Genomic DNA, 21,028 nt, shown 5'->3' on the forward strand with positions numbered 1-21,028 from the left:
CAATTGGTGAAAAAAGGATGAATAAATATAAAATGTTTGAATAATACCGTAAATTCTCCTTAATTAAGACACTCGACTTTTAAATGTTTGATTGAAAAATGGTGTCTTTTTAATTAAAAAAAGTAAAAAGTTTTATTTATTTATTTTAAGTTAATATTTTGCTGTAATATATTAAGTATCCATCTATATTTAACAAAGAAATTTATTTATTATGATTATGTAAATAAAACAAAATGAATGTATTTCTACTAAATATATTTGATAATAAATTGATAATCCTCCAATCAAAAAGTTATACAGAAAAATGGTAATTAATTTTAATATAAAAAAGTAGACAGTTTATTTATTTTTAAAAGAAAAGTAATACTTATATATACTACTAACAAATATAAACAAGTATTTAATTATTAATTCATTCACTGATTAACATTTTAAAATAATCTAATTTGTCTAATTGTCTGGTACTTTAAGTTTTATTAAGTCATATTTTTGAAATTTATTTTGTAGATACTACCTGCAATTGATAGTTAAAATGTTTACTATTCATTTTCTGGATTTAATTTATATTAATTATACTTTTTTACTAACAGCTTTTAGCTGTCTTCATCATAATTTCTCCATCCTAAATCTCCTAAAAATTGCCATACAGAATTGTTTTTTTGTTATTTTTAATCTTACTATTGGATAGATACATTTAACTATTAAACTTATTATTTATTGTCATCAGCTATACGTAGAATCTTTCTAGTAGTGCCTGTCTTTTTATTCTTTTAAGTGTTTTCTTTAACATCAATTATATAATTTTTATTGTTGATTAAACATTATACAATAGGATTAGACTATTAGTTATTAAGATATTTCTAAAAGCAATCTTCTAAGCACATTTAGATATTATCGCTGTAAGGTACCCACACATTTTATGCATTATAACAGTACCATGAAATCAATCCTTATTAGTCTTATTAAATCTACTCCATTTTCTTTTTATCTAGAATAATTTATTTAAAAAAGAAAAAAAATATATATAATATAATTAAATGTTGATGTAATTAATCTTTTTACAAAGTAAATTATTTGTTTCTAAAAATATAAAGAGTTTTTTTTAAACATATGTATATAAATTAATTTTTGTGACTAAATATAATAAATTCCGTTCAAATCTTTATTTATTTTTATATAAATGATCAATATCAATCTTTTTTTAAATACTTATGCAGAAATAATATTCTAAAATAATTTTGAATTAATACGGTTTTCAACTTAATGGAGGAATAATTTTTATAGTAATTGTGTTGTATTCCTTATTTTGATACTATTATTTAACTATTTTACTAATAATTAATTACTTTTTATTGTTTAAGTATTTATGACAGCCATGCTTTGATTTTCATAATAACTAGATTCATAATATTTTTATTTTTACAAATCTTTAAAAAAGAAGTCAATTCTTTACTAACATTCGTTATTTATAGTCATTTTTATTATTTTATTTAATGCAAATATTTTATTAAAATCGCTTTTTACTTATCCTGAAATCAAAAAATATCCAGCCAGAAATGTTTGTTTCAATTTAAAAAAAAATTTTGTTACAAAATATAAATTAGAATCTATAATTTTTTTTTTACTATAACTTTTACTGCATTTGAAATATCACTAACAAACCATTAATGAATGATATTATAATTTGTGATACTTCAGATGATTATTATATTATTTATGAAAATTCTTTTGTTCTACATCGTAATTATTTTCTTTATATTTGATTTTAAAATGCTTAACAAAAATTAATAAAAATACAGATACGTTTATATTTTTATTTATTATTCATTGAGGGTTAAATAGCTGGGCTTGTAAAAAATGCACAGGATTTAAGAATAATAAAAATAAAATAAAAAATACAATTTAATTTAAATCAAAAAATAAAGGCCAAAACCAAAAACTAATACTAAAAATATCCATTTATTTTAGAGATATTGATAAGCTTTACCAAATTGCATACTATTTTAGTATGAATCTAATAAATCTTTAGGTAAAAATATCATATAAAATTAAAATTTTAAATAAAGATAATTGAAAAGCATCTCTAACAAATATAATATTAAAATAAATTGAAGATAAATAAATTTAATAAAAGTTGTAAAAATATTTATTTTTATTAAAAATAATAGATCATTTAGTAAGAAAATTAATTATTTATTATCAAAAGGCTAAAATCAAATATAAAAACTAATTTCAATTAACAATAATGAAATGATTTAAATATATTTGAATTTTTATTTCTGAGCATTTAGAATTATAGGTTGCTCTTCCAACTTTTTAATATTAAAAAAGCTAGCCTTAATCTACTTATTTAATATCTAAGCAAGAAATTTTTAAATTAATTAATTAATTATTTCGTTTTTTCAAATAGAAAATAAAAATTACTTTTAGAAACAATAAGCACACAATATAATAATTATAAAACTTTTATTTGAAAATTTAACTCAATTTGTTTATATGGTTACAAAAAGATAAGTGAAGTACATAAAAAAATTTCATCATATCTTTGTCAACTTACATATGAATTAAGTTTTATTCATAATCTGAAATAACTTAGTTAATTTATGAATATCTAAGAAAATAGTATTTTCAACATTGAATTTAAGAACTTAATGATTAGTAAAATAAAATAAAAAACAAATATCATACAATTTGCTAATAAATAACTTATTTAAGTAATCTTAATATAAACATCTAGCTTATTTTTATTCAAAATTTCTAACTTTAAACATTTTTACAAAATTGAAATGATTTAAAATATTTTTAATCTTAGAATTAGTATAACAGTAAGTAATTTCAATTTAAACATGATAAAACAATACTTATGAATAAATTGAATATTTTATTTGATTTCTTGAAACAGGGATTAACTTAGAAGTTTTTTTAAATTCAATTATTATAAAATTTAATTTAATTTGTAGTATTTTCTAAAATATTTTATTTCTTAATACTTTTTAAAAGTAAAATAAAAAATTATTTAAAGATTAATGCTTTTTAAAAAAATTCATTCTCTTAAAATTATAAAAATAAATTGCTTAAACATAATTCGAAGAATTAGTAAAAATTTAAATAAGATAAAAAGAAGACATTGTATTTTAATAAATATAAAGAGTAATTAAAAAATATTTAATATTTAGATAAGTTTTAGTTTGAAAATATTTATTTTAATATAAAATATCAGATTGCTTGCTTATGGGGAACTGCCATTAAAATTCAATCATTCCTAGTATTTGTTAACATGATCAAATTAAACATGAATATTGTAAATTTTAAATTAATGATTTAGAAATTGCAAAAATGTATTCATAATTAATTAATAAATAAATAAAGACAGTTAATTTACATCATATAGAAAATAGATTTCCTTAGTTATTAAGTAAATAAATTAATTTTCAGTTAATAGCTTATACATCATTTAAAAGATATTATTTTTTACATATTAAGTAAATCTAAAGGAAGCACTCAAAGCTTAATAGAGGAATTATCATAAAAAATGATATAGTATTAATAAATAACTCATTATTATATCTCTTTTGAGTAATTCAATATTTAATTATATATAACTATTTTAACTATTATTTCTTTTATGATAAAAAATAAATATAGAAGTGAAGATTTTATATATCATCTTGAAAATTTAAATAACGCGTTTAATTAGTCTAATTAAATTATTGAACTCAGTCTCAATTTCCAGTAATTAAATTTATTGAGCTATTTTTAAATATTAATTTTTTTATTTTTCTGAAAAAAGGAGGCTTTCAATAAAAAATAATGGATTATAGAAAATAGGGTAATGCTTGTCACATTGCTAGAAAGTTAAAAGATTAGAATTATGTTTAGGGTATTTATAAATCAAATTCTCTTATATTATAATAAAATAAATAAATCATATCAAACAAAAATATATAATTATAATTAGGTCAAATTAATTCACTTATTAAGGAATCTAGTTATTATGTAACAATATTACAAAATTGAAGCTGCTAGAAAGAATCTTTCTTGAATTATAGTACTTTTTTTTATTTATATACTGATATTTGACTTCTTAAAGTATAAATTAATTAGAGTCTGACTCAGTTGTTGACATAGGGGATGCTGTTGCTGAACTTCCTTGCTTATTTTCTTTAAAATTAGATTTTTCGTAATACCATAAATTAATTGTTTTGTTAAATTAATCAACATATGATATATAAATAGTTTTAATAATGTATAATTTGATGGGATTTAAAAATTTGTAAACTCAATTAATAAATCAGACAAGCTTTAATATTTGGACTTAACTTTAGAGTAAAATTAATTTCTCATTAAAAGCTATTTATTTCCCCTTAAATAAATAATTTTGGTTATAATAGTGTAAATAACATATTAGACATTGGATCTTTAGCCTTTAAATAGATAGAATAAAAAACACAATTAACTTAACTCTCACTTTCTCTTTGGTAAAAAAATATTATTTATTTATTTTTATACATTTTATATGTTAAACTAATTTTAAATCCTAAAATTATTTTATATAGTTCAAATAATATTACAAATGTTGATCAGCTGATAGATTCTATTTCTTAACTCTTTAACTTATATAATTTAGTTATAGATTTATCGTAAATATTTATTTAGATCTTTTTATGCAATTTTAAATACAAATCAATACAGATATTTCATCAAAAGTAAGTACCTACCTCTACTAAATTTTTTATTTTTAAAAATAATAAAAAGATAAAAAAATAGTATAGGTTACTTTCATTTAAAAATCTTTAGTTTTTATCTTAAATTTATTTTTTGAGTAAAAATATTAAATTTTAATTTGATAATTTATTAAATATAGATATAATCCTGTTAGCTCAAGTGTGGATTAACTAGAAATTGTAAAAAAACTTAATAATTTAAAAAAGCTATTAATTTTTAAATTTAAGATGAGAATCACAGCAAATCATAGATTTGCTAAAAAATATATACAATCAAATTTTAAAAAACTAGTAATCATGTAGTTTAATAGCTGATTTAGTAAATAAATATTTATAATATTAAGCAAGAAATAAGTATAATTTTAAATATGTAAATATGGATTGAATAAATAATTGATTGATTGATTGATAAACTGGCTGGCTGGTCTAACTATTTCAATTTAGTAAATTTATTTTGAAGTACGATTTATATAATTATATAGTCTCAATATTTAATTTAATTTATTCAATCACAATAAATTATTAGAAAAACAATAATATATATTATTTACTTATTTACTTATTTATTTATTTACATTTTATAGTATTTAATTTTCTGTAATCAATTATTCATATTAAAAACTGTATCTTTGCCATCGTTTTCTATATTTTAATTGCTGATGTTGTTATTTTCAGTATTGTTGTACTCATATTATGGAGTTTGAAATGCATTTCCATAATCTCCATAAGGTGCATAAGCTCCACCAAGATCATAGCCTGGAGTGATGCCATAATCAATAGCTCCTTATGAAGGAGTTTAATTTAAATCGACTTTAACTTCTCCTAGATCAATTGCACCATATTAGTTTCCTTCAGAAGGAGCATTTGAAACATTGTTTTTATTCTCTCCAGAAAGATTATTATGACCTCCTTCTTCATCTTTATGATCTTTTATTGGATTATTATCTACTCTCAAGTTATCTTGTTGAGCTTCATTCTTATCCTAACTATCAAGTCCTTGTAATTGTTCTAATTTATCTTTCATGTACTCACTCTTAATAAATTTATCATCTCCTTTGCTCATAACATTTTCGTCTAACAAAAAATACAAATTTCTTTATAAAAAATATAAACATTAAATTTATTATTTATTTATTACTTATATGAAGGGTAACAGGAGGATTTTAAGCAGAAGGAGGATTTGTGTTGATGGTAATAGAGATCTTACCATTTGAATAGCTAGTAATTTTTTCACCCTTAATTATTATAATAACAAAATTTAATATTAAGGATTTAAGTTAAAATATTATTTTTACTCCAATAGGAAGACACCAATCGTAAATGTAATCCCATTCATAATTTTCACGATAGAAAAGTTCTTTGAACATCTTACGTAAATACAAGTAATCAGGTTTATCTTCAAATCTCAAAGAGCGACAATAATTCAAATAGGTAGAGAATTCAACTAGTTTATAATAATAAAAATAAATAATCAGAATGAGAGAGGAATAAAAGTGGCCAATAAATTATATCAAACTCATAGTATTTTTGAATAAATAAATATATTACTAGGTAATCCTTTGCATAGAATTTCTACTGGAGTAGACATTTTCTTTTCCATAATTTTGTTGTATTTTTCTTACTTATTGTTTGCTTTAATACCTTGCCATGGTAGGTAACCTTTCAAGAAATAAACTAACACATAGCCTATAGCTTCTAAGTCATCTCTTCTAGACTATTCTATACCTAAATGAGCATTTATAGAAGCATAACGAGCGGTACCAGTCAAGTTTTTATTTTCACGATAAGGAATATGCTAATGAGTCTTTGAATCTCTAAACTTTTTACCTAGACCATAGTCAATCACATAAATTGTATTTGATTTTTTACCTAAACCTATTAAAAAGTTATCTGGCTTGATATCTCTATGAATATAACTCTTATAATGTACACTTTCTACTCTTTAAATCTAATTAATAAATATTAAGATGAATTTTGATAGAATTTATCTCATATAAATCTAAATGTTTATTCAATTTTAAAGCTGATTTGAAATCTAAAAATTTTATTTATACCATTTAATCGCATATCATGATAGTTGTTTTCAATGAAAATTTTCTTTTGCACAAATTGAAAAGATCTTCAAGTGAGGGTCCTAGCAGATCAAGTACCATAACATTACAGCCTGCCTCTTGACCGAACCAATATAATTTAGGGATACCAACTAAAATATTTAAGTTAGCTATTTAATTTTTATTACTATTTGAAAAAAAAATACCTCTATCCTGTAATGCTTTCATTATTTTTGCTTCAAAAAGAAGCTATGGGTGCTTAGATTTGCTATCTTCCTATTTTTATAAAAGAGTGGCTTATATCGATCTGCTAAAATATTATTTATTTAATAAGTTACAAGCTTGACGGCAACAATTTCTTTTGTTTCTGTGTTAGTGGCTTTACATCAAAGAATAATTTTATAAAAGCTATTTTAAAAGAAATTGAAGTTACCTAAATAAATATCACCAAAAGAACCAGAACCAAGTTTTTAACCAATAAGAAATTTTCCATTGATTTTTGTGTCTTTAAGGTCAGACATTTTGTATAAAAAGAATTAAAATGAGGATTGAAGGTTTTTTCTACTTTGGTTTTTTAATTCAATTAAATTCTTTAAATGACTAAATAAATAAATAGATTAAATTTCTTGAAGTTTTTATAATTATGTTTATAGCAAAAGCCAACTAATAAAACAAACTATTAAAAGAAATTTTTTAATAGTTAAAAATTTTCATGCAATTTTGAATGTTGTTTAAAGTTGTTTTGTTTTAATAATTGCTAGGTTTAAATAATTCAATAAGAAATTCAAATAAATTACAGTACAGTAAATACATACATACATACATACAACAGAGATCTCTACCTACCTATCTGTCTTAGTAAATTTTTTATTAATTAATTAACTAACTAACTACCTAATAAAATAAATATAATTACTATTTTAAACAAAATTTAAAAGAACATTTGTATTAGCTGTTTAAAAATTAAAAGAAAAAATTTAGTAGAAATAAATAGGCATGCAGATTTTGTATTGAGAAAGAAAGAAAGAAAAAAAGAAGAAGAAGAGATTTTTGAAAGAATAAATTAAAAAATAGAATGAATGCAAATATAAAAAAGTACATATTTATTTTGATAATTTAAGATATGGAATTAAAAAGAATTATAAGTAAATGTAAATGATTAATATTTAGTAGACGACACACACTTTTAACATATTAATCCTTATTAAAAACAAAAGTTATTTTGAATTGGTATTATTTTTTTTTATAATATTTTTCTGAATTAGTTGCAATAATTGAATAAGTTAGTTCTGCGGTTTATTCTTTTTTTAAATATTTATGCTCTAATTTTAATTTCTTTGATTTTCATTTTAAAGTTCAAGCCAAACAAGTAATAATAGATAGTTTGAAAGGTATTTTGATTTTATTATTAATTTATTTATTTATTGATAGATAGATAGTCTATGTAAATTTAATAGATTTTATTTTGATTAAACTAATTTCATTGATTGATTTATTTATTTATTATAGCTTTATCAAGTAGTTGTTTATTTTTTTATAAGATAAATAAACAAAGGATTATTTATTGAAATATTGCGATTAATTAATTTGAAGATATATAGATAGATATCTATTTATCAATCTATCTTTCTTTCTTTGTATTTAATGTGTTAATTTTAAAGAGGGATTTATTTTTTTGTCTAATTCATGGCAAAATTAAAATCATTTGAGGTCATTTTTTGTTCAGACGAAGTTGTATCTGAATCTCCATGATTTGATTTCTGTGAAATTTTAACAGATGTAGATAAAATTCTATAGTGCTCTCAAGTGAGATGCTTTATCTTTCATTCTGCCTTGCATGATCCAATTATGCGCTTTGTTTTGGAGAAAATGCAAGAACAACTTCCTGTATCCAACAATGAAAACAAACTCTTTTAGGAGAGCTCTGTTAAACTTTTTGTTTTTAAAGAATTACTTGAGAATATTTTTATATTCATTAAGCTCAGAGGCATCATTTATGCCTAACAACTCCATAATTTGTTACTCCTCTTCTTCTGATTAGACAAAAGTCAAAAATTAATTTAAAAAGTTTTTAACAAGATTTTTTGTATCAAACTTGCTCTTAGACTGACTGCCATCAGAGCATTTTGCAAATTATTCAGCAGAGCCAGCGCTGCTTTCGTCATCGATTTAATCATCATGATTTTCGTCTGTATTTTTACTTGATTTTCTTTTTTATTTGGTTTAAATTGCACTTTCATCATCGTCATCATAGAAAACTTATTCAATATTTTAAGTTAGTTTATTCTTCTTTTTCAAAGCTGCTTTTTTCTAAGCCTTTGATTGAATTTAATATTATTATTGCTGTTGTAACTATTATTAATCGAATTATTTTTATTATAAATCTTCTTCGTTCACAGAAAAGGAACTTTAGTTAGAATTTTGTTTGGAAAGGACAGCAGGATACAATGGCTGTGTAGTTTGCGAGCACATTGTGCCACTTCTTGATATGCCACCAACTTGAGCAAGGTACTGCTCATATTTTTCTGGCATAATAATTTCTGCCAAATGCGTAGTTTTAGGAGAGGGAGCAGGCCCTCCATAAATTATTTTTGAGTTTTTCACTTTTTTTTAATTTTTTTCAATTTTATTTTTAATTTTTGTATTAATTAAATTATTTTGCATTTGTTGTTGTGAATAAGATTATTCACTCAGTTCGCTTGAATGTTATTTATCTTCAGCATGTCCTTCTTATTATGAACATTCTTCGTTTTAAAGTTAATTCTCAAAAATTTAGTCACAGTCTCTCGATGATGATGGTAGTTACTAACGGTCTTCAAGAAGTTGCTGTTGCAAGGACTGCTTTTACTTTCTTTCCATAATTCTTTTTGATCTGTGTCTTAAATTAAGTTTATCAAATTTTTCCTTTGATTTAAATTCCTTAGCAATAGAATTTTGTTGTATTGAAGGTGAATTTTACTTTTCCTTTTTATTATTTATTTGCGAACTATTGATTATAATTTATTTTTTATCTTTTAAATTATTCGTATTACTGTTATTATTGTTGTTGTTATTGTTGATTATTTTTCCTTAATCAAAACTTTATTCTGAAATTAATTAATTTAAATATTCTTCTAATGATTGCTTGTTTTATTATAAACATTAGTTGTTAACTTTTAAATTACTAAGTACTTCATCTAATTCATTTTAGGCATTTTCCTAATCCAGTTTCGAAATAACACTCGACTACTAACTTGATTTTTCAGGCTACAAACTTGCGATTACATTATGATTAAACGATGCAATTTGATTTATCAGCTAAATAGACTGCATAATATTATCTTCGTTTGTTTAAATTTAATTATTTTCTTTATTCTTTATATCACTAATTATACTTTATGGAGATCCTAAAGGTGATTCTTCCAAAATTTGCTCATCAGACTAATTTTTTTATTGTGCTTCTACGCTACTGCTTAAACCTAATATTTGACTTAAACATATTATATTTTTAAGTTAGCTATCCTATTCTTACATATTTAATTACTATTATGATTTATTGATTTATTTAAAAAATTTTTTTTTTTTTTGAATAAGATCTGTTTAGGTGTTTTGAATATTATTGATTATTATTTAATCCCCAAATTTGATAATAAATTATCTTTATTTATCACACTATATATTAGGGTTAGATAAGCTATTTGCGTTATCAATCAAGCATTCATATTATTTTGAATTAGATTTTTATTCTTATTAAGCTTTCACTTATTCTTCTTACTTTGAGTCTACTTTTCTTAGACACTAGATTGGAATTTTAGAGACTGCTTTGTCTTTGATTATGCTTGAATTCTAAATTTCAATTTCAGATATAATGTGCTCATTCCATTAAATTTAATTGTTCACTTTTATTTGCTTATTTAATTCTTCTATTTCTTCTTCACTTTCATCGTACTTTTCTTCTTCTTCCAAGCGAAGCGCCCTTAAGTCGATCACTTAAATTTACTGCTTGTGATTTGAAGATATAGCTTTATATTTTACCTGTAAAGCGGTTTAGTCTTTATAAGCCCAAGGATTTGATTAGTTTGTTAAAACTTCTACTGCGCAATTGTTATTAGGTGATATTTTTTTATATTTGCAAATATCACTTATTTTTCTCTTTTTAATGTTATTTTTGGTCTATTAAAAGAGCTACTTCTTTGATTTATCAGGAGTGGAGTAAATAAACGCATCTTAAAATTTATTTTATTAAGGAAGAGTGTCTTGAGAATCTTTGAGAGTTACTGCATTTTGGTTCTAATTTTAAAGTATTTAAGTAGAAGAAAATTTACTCTACTTTTTATCACTTGCTATTTGATTATTATTATTAATCAAAGAATCAGATTACTTAAGCTAAATTAAGAGAGATTTATTGAGACTGATTGTTTCTCTTATCTGAATACCTCTTTTCTATTGATAATAAAAAGATTTAGTATCTTACAAAATAAATTTGTTTCAATTACAAATATTGAAACTCTTTATTTTTATAAATTTTTTAATTAAACACAAATTATTTAAGCTAAATTCACAAATTCTTTGATTTCATTTTCATATTTCTTTCTTTATTAATTTATTGTTAATTATCTTGTTTGTTTGTTTGTTTGTTTGTTTGTTTGTGTGTTTGTTTTTTTGATAGTCGGTTGGTTCTTTTTAATTTTTTTGCAAAAAATACTATAAAATAAATTAGATACTGAATTGAGATGACTGGCTGATAATTAAAATCCCTTCTTATTCGATTACTCTGAATTTATTTTTTATTTCAAATCTTCTTTTTGCTTGTCTTAGCAAGACTGAATTAAATTTTCGAGACTTATTTTAAGTTTATCCTATGCATCTTTACACTCTTATGCTTATTAATATTTTTTATTATTTGAATAAAAAAGTTTCTAGTTTAAATTGTCTTCTTTTTCTGGGCTTTTTTCTTAAAACTCTATATTTGCTTTCATTGATGAAAAATCATTAGAATTAAGGCTTAAGACAAGATTTAGCTTTTAATTATCTACTTCTTTTTCATTGTTTTTCTCAAATGATAAAATTTATTCTCCTCCAGCAATATCTTGATCTAAGCTATCTTGCTATTCTTCTTAATCAAAGCTGGTATATTCCTCATCTTATCTATCTTCTAAAATTAAATAAAATGCCACACTTTATAATTTAAATTTTATAAATATTTATTTACCTGTCTATTCATGGCTAATCTCATTTTCAGATGATTATTTTGATTGCTTTTTGCAAAGCTCATTAAAGATATCCTGCTTTAAAGAGCCATCTTCCAGCTTAGAGAAATCCAATTAATTTAATTCTTCTATTATTTTTTCTGTAGTAAAATTAATTCCTTGCTCATTTTATAGAGGATTTTATTACTAAATTTGCGACGCAAAGCTTTTACTGTGCATCAAAAGAGTGAATGCCATATAAACGCGATCACTATCATATTCTAGAGATTATTTGTTACTATCTTAATTGTTAATTGTTTGTTCTTAAATATCTTTAGGTTTATCAAAACTTTAATCTTCTTCATATTAAATTTATTAGTTGCTGTTTTTGTTTGCCAAAGTAGAATTAAAATTTTTTTGGAAATTTTAGAACAGTTATTCACCACGAGCAGTAGAGTTTAGTTAGTAACAACAATTCATTTCATTTTCATTTGAATTTTCACTTTCATCTTTGGAATTAGTTTGAGACACTCCTGAAGTAGATTAATTAATTTAAAATATATTACTTGTATTAGATTTTTAATTAGTATTTTCCTTTGAAGATAAAAACGAAGAAGGTTTTTATATTAAAATTATTTTCTCCTTAGAATTCTTAATTGAGCTTGAGTTTGAAGGTGAAGTCTAAACATAGTCATCAAATGAATTTTTTTATTAGGGTGACTGTACTCTTTCATTATCGTTTCCTATTTCTGAATTTTGTTTTTGGCAATTAGTAGAATTAGCAAATAGATTCTTTTTTAGTTTATTTAAAGAATCGTCTTGTTATGAATTACTTGAACTCTTCTCATTTTCTTAGGTATTACTGCTATTATTGACAGCCTTTGATGAGTCGCTTTGGTTTGAGTAAAGACTCAATGCCGTTGATTTTCTAGAATAATGCATTTAATCAGAGTAACTAAAAGGAGAAGAATTTCGTAAAGCATAACTCTCCTTGCATAGCTCTAATTTCTCACTAAAAGAACTCTTTTCTTATTTGCTTTTAAGATTTAAAAACTCTTCTTATTGCATTTGTTCATTTGATACAGAACATGCATTTTATCTTGTATAGTAGTCTTCGTTTGATAAGTTATTTCTGATTGGAGACTCTGAGTTGCTCTAGTTATCTTCAATTTATCTTTACTACTCAAAAGATTAGCTTTCTTATAAAATTTTCTAGCCTTATTGTTATTAATTTACTTAAGAAATTGAGTGCTTAGCAAGAGACTAAGAAACCTCTTTATCAACTAACAGCTTCTCAATAAACTAATTAGTAGAAGAGCTGATGTCATTTTCACTTTAAATGTTAGATTAGAGGTATGTATCTTCCCTCTTTTTGACTGATATCATTTTAAATATTGAAGTATAAAGACAATTGATCTTGTCAAATTATGATTGAGCTTATTATAATTATTATATTCTTAGTAAGTCTTTTAATTTAATTTTTTCTGTTTGTTTTTCTATTTATTATTACTATAGCTTTTTATCTTTATGATCATAAGTTTTTTTTTTTTTGATGTGAAATCTAAATTTGAAGAAATATGAATCCTCCATAGTAATTTGTTATCAAATAAACATTGAAAAATAGTGAGTAAAACACAAATAAAACAAAAATTTCTGTGACAATGTGTGAAATCAGTATCAAAAATAAATGATTAACAATTTTTATATAAAAAATTTATTGTCAAGTCTTCATATTTAACTCAACGAGCATTCATTTTTTTGTGATTGGTGCAAGAATGTTTATGAATTTATTTATTTATTTATTCATTATTTCATTCTATCTTTTGTGTCTTTATATGCAGAATATTAAAAATTTTAATTATTTATTGTAAATACTATTATGTTTGCTTGAGTGGTATCTGTTAAAGAAAAGTGAGAGGAAGTAAATGTTGAATGAGTGCATAATTTAAAATAAATATTTAAATCTGAATGGTATTTAATCATAATTTATTTATGACTCTACTTCTACTTATTTATTATGAATCTCCAGTAGCTTTCTAATAGAAGACTTAATGAACTAAATTAAACAAAATGAGATTGATTATTCCTAATAAAAATTTTAAAATTTAGAATCAAGTTTATAAATGATTTTTGAATTTTAAGTGTTCCTAAAGAGTGTTTTTGTTTTGTTTTTTTTCCTTTTAATCAATATTTTCTATTTACTATATTAATAATATTGTAATATTATCTTATTATCAATTGATTGACTAATAAATAATCTTGAACAATACTGAAAGAATTTGAAAATAATCAAAAACAAACATGAAATGAGCATAAACAACAGTTCAATTAATTTTATAAATACAATAAATATGTCAAGCAAAATAATTAACTTCCAATTGTTTGTTAACAAATTATAAAAAATATCAGTACAGTTTTCAGTTTTATTTTTATTCAGGTTGTAATAATTGGCAATCAATTAATTTAGGCTCTTTGTTAGTTTTTGTTTGATAAATTTCATGCTATTTAAATTTTAGCGTTTTTTCTTAATTTTATTTTTATCAAATAAATGTTAGGATTATTGTATACATATTTGAATTTTCTATTCCTACTTCTTTGTTTTTCTCAACTTTAATAAAATTTAGTCACATACAATAATTAGTAATTTTATAATATAAATTCTTCTTTTTATTTGTTTAAAACCCTTAGATTAATTAACTAACACAAAAGACTTCTAATAGTTAAAAAAAAGCAGAATAAATTTTTTTCCCTATTTAAAATATTAAATACAACTTTAAAAAATTCAAATGTAAATCAAATATTGATTAATTTAATCATATTAAAAAAAACTAATGTTAGCAGATAATTTAAAATAACAAATAATGGTATATTAAATTGCTTTGTCTATTATTTTTATATTAGGCGATTGATTACATTTAAATATTCATATATTCTTTATAAATTTGTTTTTATTATAATAAAACTAAATATAAACTAAAAAAAGTAGAAGTTTTTAACCAATTTATCAGCACATAAAATTGTATTAGTAAGCTTTTAAGTACTAATAATTAATATAATTGCATAAAATTCAAGTATTTGCTTTAAATAATTAAAGGAGCTCTATAAAATAATGTAGTGAATAATCAACTGGCTGAATAAATATGATGAATGAAAGATTAAATTATTTAGATAATCTATATATACACACATTTTTATTTTTTTTGAAGTTACAGTTGCTATAAATATAAAGAAATAAAATTTGATATATATTTGTAAATTTAATTATTTGGTTAAAGTGTTAAATTTTTATAACTATTTGCACTTACTTACATATTCATTCTAAAGAAATTATTATCTAAGTGATTTACTCATTTTTATTTAGAGTAGATCAAATATGTAACTGATTGATATTCTGTCCTCTTCTTTATTATTTATTTTTATTATTATTAAGGAAAAAGTTATGTTTAGAGAAAATTATTTGAGTCCTTTACTACCCAAAGCTAGAAATATATATATTCAATAAATTATGAGATTTCAAGGCTTATTTAGCTTTATATAAAAATTTGAATGAAACTTATTCAGGCATTAAGATTACTACTACCACTACTAGTATAATTTAATCAAAAAAAGAATTTGAATCGATTTCTCTCTTTTGATAACAAAATCTGATTTGTTTGTTTGGTTGTTAAATATATTCAACTTTTTCAATTAGAATCCATTAATGTACAGCTTATATCTTAAGGAGAAGGCTACTTAAAATTGTTTGAATTTCCTGAGGCTGTACTACCATTCCTCATTGATTCATACTATTATTACCATTTAGTTTCCTAATTGATTATAAAAAATAATATTCATTCAATTTGTAGAAATTAATTTAATTTACCATGACTTTAATGGTTTTTTCTTAATTTAAAAGCATCATACTGGTTTATTCCTCTGTTTTCAATCTTGCTTTTTTCTCTTGATCTATTCTTTCAAGCAGCTTTTCCTAGATAAATCTTATTTTTAATTAAAAAAAATACATTCATTCGAGTGCACTTTTAAATAAATTAATTTCTATATATAGTAAATGAAAATATAATTTGTTTTTTTACTTTTAAATTGAAAGGAGCTCTTGTAATGAAATCTTTTCTTATCTTATGCTTAGATATTTTTTTTGCTGATTTGTTTATGTTTAGTAATATTCTCTAACTAGCTTGAAAAGTTCATCCTAATTTATATCTACATAATTTACAAGAAGTACCTTTTGCTCCAAACTTACTCTCTCCTCTTGCTTCAAAAACTCTTCTCTTTCTTTTTCTTCTTAGGCTGTTATTTTTAAAAATTTCATTTAAAATTCTTTTTATTTAGATTTTTAAAATAACAAATAAAGTATTACTTTTTTTATTCTTGACTGAAGATCCTTGCAAATCATCCAAAGAGGAAGTAGAAGTCGAATCGTTTCCATTTGAAGTTTGATATTATTTGTTAATACTTTAGGTTTAAATTTGTACTTGTTGCTCTTATTTTTTTTAATTTTATGGTTTTTAATCCTCCAAATGCTTTTCAGTTTAATAAAAAAAATTATAAATTTTGCTGAGATAAATGTTAAAAAAATGATATTACAAATATTTAAGAGTAAAGATTAGTCAACTCCTGCAAGAGATTTTATTGATCTTAGATTTAGAGTGTGGAAAGAATCTTTTAAAACTGCTGTTTAGCTTCTTCTTAGCTAGGAGGTACTAGAGCTAACTCGTGTTGATTATTTTAATTGCTTTTATTTATATTATCTATTTATTATGGTAATTTTGGAGGAGAAGTGGTTATAAATTGCTATTGAGACCTCTCCAAATTAGGTTTAGAGGGATAAGGCTATTTAACTATTTGTAATTATTAATTAGTGTTAGTCTCAGTATCACTCAATTCACTTCTTGAAGACATTAAATTAACACTTTTGCTGTAAGAGTGTCCACTTGGTTCAGTTTATAGCTATAAATATGAATTTTGATTTTTAATAGGTTACATTTTTTCATAGTGAATAACATTATTTGGTTCACATATTTTAACTTTTGTTGGCTTTATGCTTTATTTGTATGGTGAATTAAACTATGAAGTTTATATTTACTGCAACTAGGTTGAGTTCATGCTTTGATTCTTTTAAATTTATGCAGAAAGAGGTACGATACCATCTCCAAAAAAGAAGTTATTGATAGGAGAATTGTTTTAAGATTTATGATCAGAAATTCTTTTTTCTTACTTATTTGTTAATTCTTAAAAGTTTGCTTATTCATTTTGTATGACAGAGCTACTCTTTTAAAAATGTTAAGGAATTTCATTAGACTAAGTCTTGGCAGCAGTTTTAGCCAAATTTAAGAAAAATCTCCCTCCATCGTTGGGATCTCTATTTGGTGTCAGTTGTAGAGGAGATGAAAAGTGATTATTATTATTATTAGAAAGAATTTGTTAAGCACATAAAAAAGGGGAGTTTTAATTTTAACCAGATCTTGATGAAACTTAAGGTGAGACAATAAGTTAAATATCATTTTAAATATTATCTTCCATTTTTGTGTGATTTGAGTAGTATTGTTAATGCATTTCTGTTTTATTTTTTGAGGACTTTAAGCCAGTCATTGATTATGAAACTGTTATACTTGGCCCTCCAGAACTAATTTAACTGGTAGTTGTCTGCAATTGAAGGTTGCTATCGTCAGTGGTTTCTGGAAAAACAAAATTATTATCACCTTTCTTCTATGATGAGACATTAGTGGAAAAAGAGTTGAGATTTTAATCTAATTAATTTAAAAGAACGATTTAGCTAGGCTATAAATTATATCTTGATTAATAATTTAATTGTTGGTGAAAAAAATAATTGATTTATCAATATCAATTGACGCATGCATGAATTGCATGAATGAATAAAAAAATTAATAAAAATCATGAAAATTAATCATTTCAATAAGAAAAGAGATTAAATGACAGATAAATTTAATTTAAAAGCATGAAAAATCAAAAATAATTAAAAGATAGAAAGAAAGAAATATTATATTAAATTATCTATCTTTATTTAAAGCCAGAAACTCACTATTGAGATTATTAAAATAGCTATTAAAAAGCAACTAAATAATAAATAAATAATTAAAATCAATAGTGGTGTAGTAAATAACAGAATATTTTATAATATCTATTGCGTTATTTTATTCTAAATATTGATTGATTTATCAAATTAATTTTCTATCTTTTTCACTCAAAATTAATTAAAATTCAAATATTTTTCAAGGATCTTTCACTTTTACTAATTTAATTAGTTAGGATTCGAACTTATCCTTATTTTTCTTCTTATATATTTTTTTATTTATTAACAAGAAAATGTATTCGAGTTTTACATTTTTAATATTTTACTAGAAATGATGTTTGTAATTTGTTACATAGTTCTTTTGTGGTTTAAAGCTAATAATAATAATAATATTAACTGTGTTAGAAAAATGAATTAATTTGACTCGAACTTACTTCATCTAAAATATTAAATTATGTTCTATAAATTATTATATATTTGCTAAGTCATTTATTTACACTTTTTTAGTAGATATACTATTTTCGCTTTAAAAATGAATGAATGAGTTAATTAGAACAATTTTAGGAATGTTTCGATCTAAACATAGCAAATATTATTCGTAAAGCAAAAAAATGTAAAATTAAATATTTTATTTAATTACTCATATATGCAAGTTTGGTAGATTCTGCCCTTCTATGTTGCTAACTTAGCATTTTTTTCTGGAGAAGAGACTAAATGTCTTTTGGGATTTCAAACTGTTATTATTGACTAAGTTATTTTTGAGCACTGCTATTACCTTTCCCTATACCTGTATAAACATTTTATTGCTAACTGATTAGATTTGCTGTTTTTAGATTGCTCAAATTTGTCTAGGAATTATTTTTTTTTCCAGATGATAGATTTGCTGAAAAAGCTAAAGCCTAATTAAATGCCTATCCTTGTTAGGTTTCTAAAGCCAAGCTTTAGTTATTGCTAGAGTGTAAGCTTCCGTTTGTTTTAACTCTTGGTTTTTCAGCAGATTGGTGATATAAACTATTTTACTTAATTTGATTTATAGTTTGAGGATTGTAAATGCTGACGTTAATGCCTTTTTGACTAAGCTATTAAGAGAGAGAGCCTAATTTGTTAAAATTACATAATTAAAATATCAAATCAACCAAAAAAATAAATAAATGTAGATAATTTTTAAAGAGGATAATACTTTTCATTTATCGTTGCGAGATTATATTTAAATTTTGAATTGAGTTTTATCAATTTTAAAATGAGAACTAACTAACTAAGTGTGCTTGCTTGCTTGCTACTTTGCTATATTTGTTTTACTGATATCTAAAAAATATTGGTCTAAATATGTTTCTTTATTTGTATATTTATTTGCTTTTGTATTGATTGTGAATGTAAGTCAAACAAACTCTTGACTTTCTTTTTTCTTGAAAAAAATCAATTAATTATTTTTTGTAATTTTTTAATAATTTCAATTTAGTAAGGTTTTTTATTTTTTTTTCTTCTTGTTTTTATGTTCATTAATTAATAACTTTATGTGCCAGCTGCTACTGCTTAGAGAAATGTTAAATAGTAATATAAAATATAATATTAAAGATTGATTGGCTAAATTATTGACTGAATTATTTGTTTCTCATATTATTTTATAAATGCAAAACTTTCCCCTAAATAGCACATTAAGTTTACAATATCTATTAATTTTAAAGCAATATCTTATTTCTTGCTGGATTTTACTGAATTTCTTATTCTCTCAAACTAATGTTATCTATCTATACATCATTATTTCTCACATTTATTTACAATCACATATATAATTTAGACTAATCTAAATGATCTATCAAAAATCAGAAATTTATTCTTTGATCCACTCAAATTCAATTAAAAATAAAAAAATACATTTATCCTCACTCTAATTAATGTAATTAATCTTTAGGCAATCCTGAATCATTAAATTTACTTACTCATCCTCATCATCTTCCACAAAATTAAATCCTTTTATAATCAAATCTATTCTGCTAAATACCAAATACTTTACTTAAATTTATTTAAAATATCAATTATATCAATCAAAATAAATTTATTTACCATTATTTCTTAAGTAAAAGGGCTTTTCTCTTTTAAATTAATATTGTATTTCACTCATCTATAAAATTCTAATTTAGTAATAGCGTTACAACGATACGATTTTTTTATATTTAAATATAGATTCAGTAAATTCATAATAAAAAGCATGCATATATTAAAGTAAAAATTAGTAATAACAAAATTTTTTATAATTTTTGAATTTAATTTTACGATTAAATTGTTTTACAAGTAAATTTGGCTACAAATAATTTATTAAATTATTTAAAAATTATAAATAAAAATAATTCTTATTAAATAAATAACTTATAACTATTTAAAGAAAAAAGTGTTATTATTAAATAAAGTTTAAATGCACTTACATCATAGATTTAAATCAAACTATAATTTGAAAATCTCTTAAATACTCAAAATATATATATAATAATTAATGTATAAAATTGTTTGCTTTTGATAGATTTCAAATAAATATTTTATATTCTTACTTTTAAAATATTTGATAACATTTTCTGAAAATAATTATAATTCATTTTGCAATTCTTTTTATTTAATTAAAAATATTGCAAATTATATAAATTAGTTATTCACCGTTTAATAGTTTTATATGATTTTAATATATCAAAATTTATATTCAGAGTTATAAATAAAATAGAGAAAATAAAATAGTGTTATTAACTTTAACACATTTATCATAATTAATATGAGAAATATTTAATCTATTTAATAAAATGTAATTATTCATTTAAATATCTTAATTTTACATATTTCCTTTTAATAATATTTTAAGTAATCAAAAATACTTTTAGATTAACAAATGGAATAATTTCTGCTTGCTTATAATTTATACAATCCCATTTATCTTCTTAATACCTTGTGACACAAAAAATTTATTTACCCAACTTATAAAGAAAGACGTTTTTCAAAGGTACCTGATATAAAAAGGTACATAAAATACTCAAATGCTATTCAAAAAAAAGTATTTTGAGCAAAAAT

General features: G+C 22.2%; 5 protein-coding genes across 5 annotated transcripts; 1 reads left to right on the plus strand and 4 right to left on the minus strand. All coding sequences in view use genetic code 6, as the record gives it.

Annotated features, from left to right (window-relative positions):
* Positions 1–416: 416 nt before the first annotated feature.
* On the minus strand, positions 417–1,103 carry TTHERM_01213980 (WWE domain protein; the record flags this gene model as incomplete). Its single annotated transcript, XM_001027028.2, has 1 exon — positions 417–1,103. Exon 1 carries the CDS (start codon positions 975–977, stop codon positions 417–419), a length of 561 nt encoding a protein of 186 aa, XP_001027028.1. The 5' UTR covers positions 978–1,103.
* Positions 1,104–3,026: 1,923 nt separating this feature from the next.
* On the plus strand, positions 3,027–5,039 carry TTHERM_001213959 (kinase domain protein, putative; the record flags this gene model as incomplete). Its single annotated transcript, XM_012798482.1, has 12 exons — positions 3,027–3,150; positions 3,221–3,301; positions 3,370–3,415; positions 3,484–3,576; positions 3,646–3,732; positions 3,791–3,880; positions 3,959–4,048; positions 4,091–4,180; positions 4,237–4,326; positions 4,392–4,478; positions 4,557–4,640; positions 4,865–5,039. The coding sequence occupies 12 exons, from the start codon at positions 3,027–3,029 to the stop codon at positions 5,037–5,039; spliced, it is 1,137 nt and encodes a 378-aa protein (XP_012653936.1).
* A 286-nt stretch (positions 5,040–5,325) lies between these two features.
* Positions 5,326–7,296, minus strand: TTHERM_01213960 (kinase domain protein; the record flags this gene model as incomplete). The annotated part of the gene is made up of 8 exons (XM_001027026.3): positions 5,326–5,798; positions 5,863–5,959; positions 6,020–6,168; positions 6,273–6,672; positions 6,779–6,927; positions 6,982–7,051; positions 7,114–7,154; positions 7,209–7,296. 8 exons carry the CDS (start codon positions 7,294–7,296, stop codon positions 5,326–5,328), a joined length of 1,467 nt encoding a protein of 488 aa, XP_001027026.2.
* Positions 7,297–8,497: 1,201 nt separating this feature from the next.
* Positions 8,498–13,533, minus strand: TTHERM_01213950 (hypothetical protein; the record flags this gene model as incomplete). Its single annotated transcript, XM_001027025.2, has 3 exons — positions 8,498–11,197; positions 11,479–11,909; positions 11,967–13,533. The coding sequence occupies 3 exons, from the start codon at positions 13,531–13,533 to the stop codon at positions 8,498–8,500; spliced, it is 4,698 nt and encodes a 1,565-aa protein (XP_001027025.2).
* Positions 13,534–15,626: 2,093 nt separating this feature from the next.
* On the minus strand, positions 15,627–19,173 carry TTHERM_01213940 (hypothetical protein; the record flags this gene model as incomplete). The annotated part of the gene is made up of 6 exons (XM_001027024.2): positions 18,615–19,173; positions 16,528–17,690; positions 16,301–16,463; positions 16,017–16,230; positions 15,806–15,920; positions 15,627–15,749 (listed from the first exon to the last, which is right to left on the minus strand). The coding sequence occupies exons 1-6, from the start codon at positions 19,159–19,161 to the stop codon at positions 15,627–15,629; spliced, it is 2,325 nt and encodes a 774-aa protein (XP_001027024.2). The 5' UTR covers positions 19,162–19,173.
* Positions 19,174–21,028: the final 1,855 nt, after the last annotated feature.

Source organism: Tetrahymena thermophila (genome assembly GCF_000189635.1).
Source record: "Tetrahymena thermophila SB210 genomic scaffold scf_8254584, whole genome shotgun sequence".
Taxonomy (NCBI): Eukaryota; Ciliophora; class Oligohymenophorea; order Hymenostomatida; family Tetrahymenidae; genus Tetrahymena; species Tetrahymena thermophila.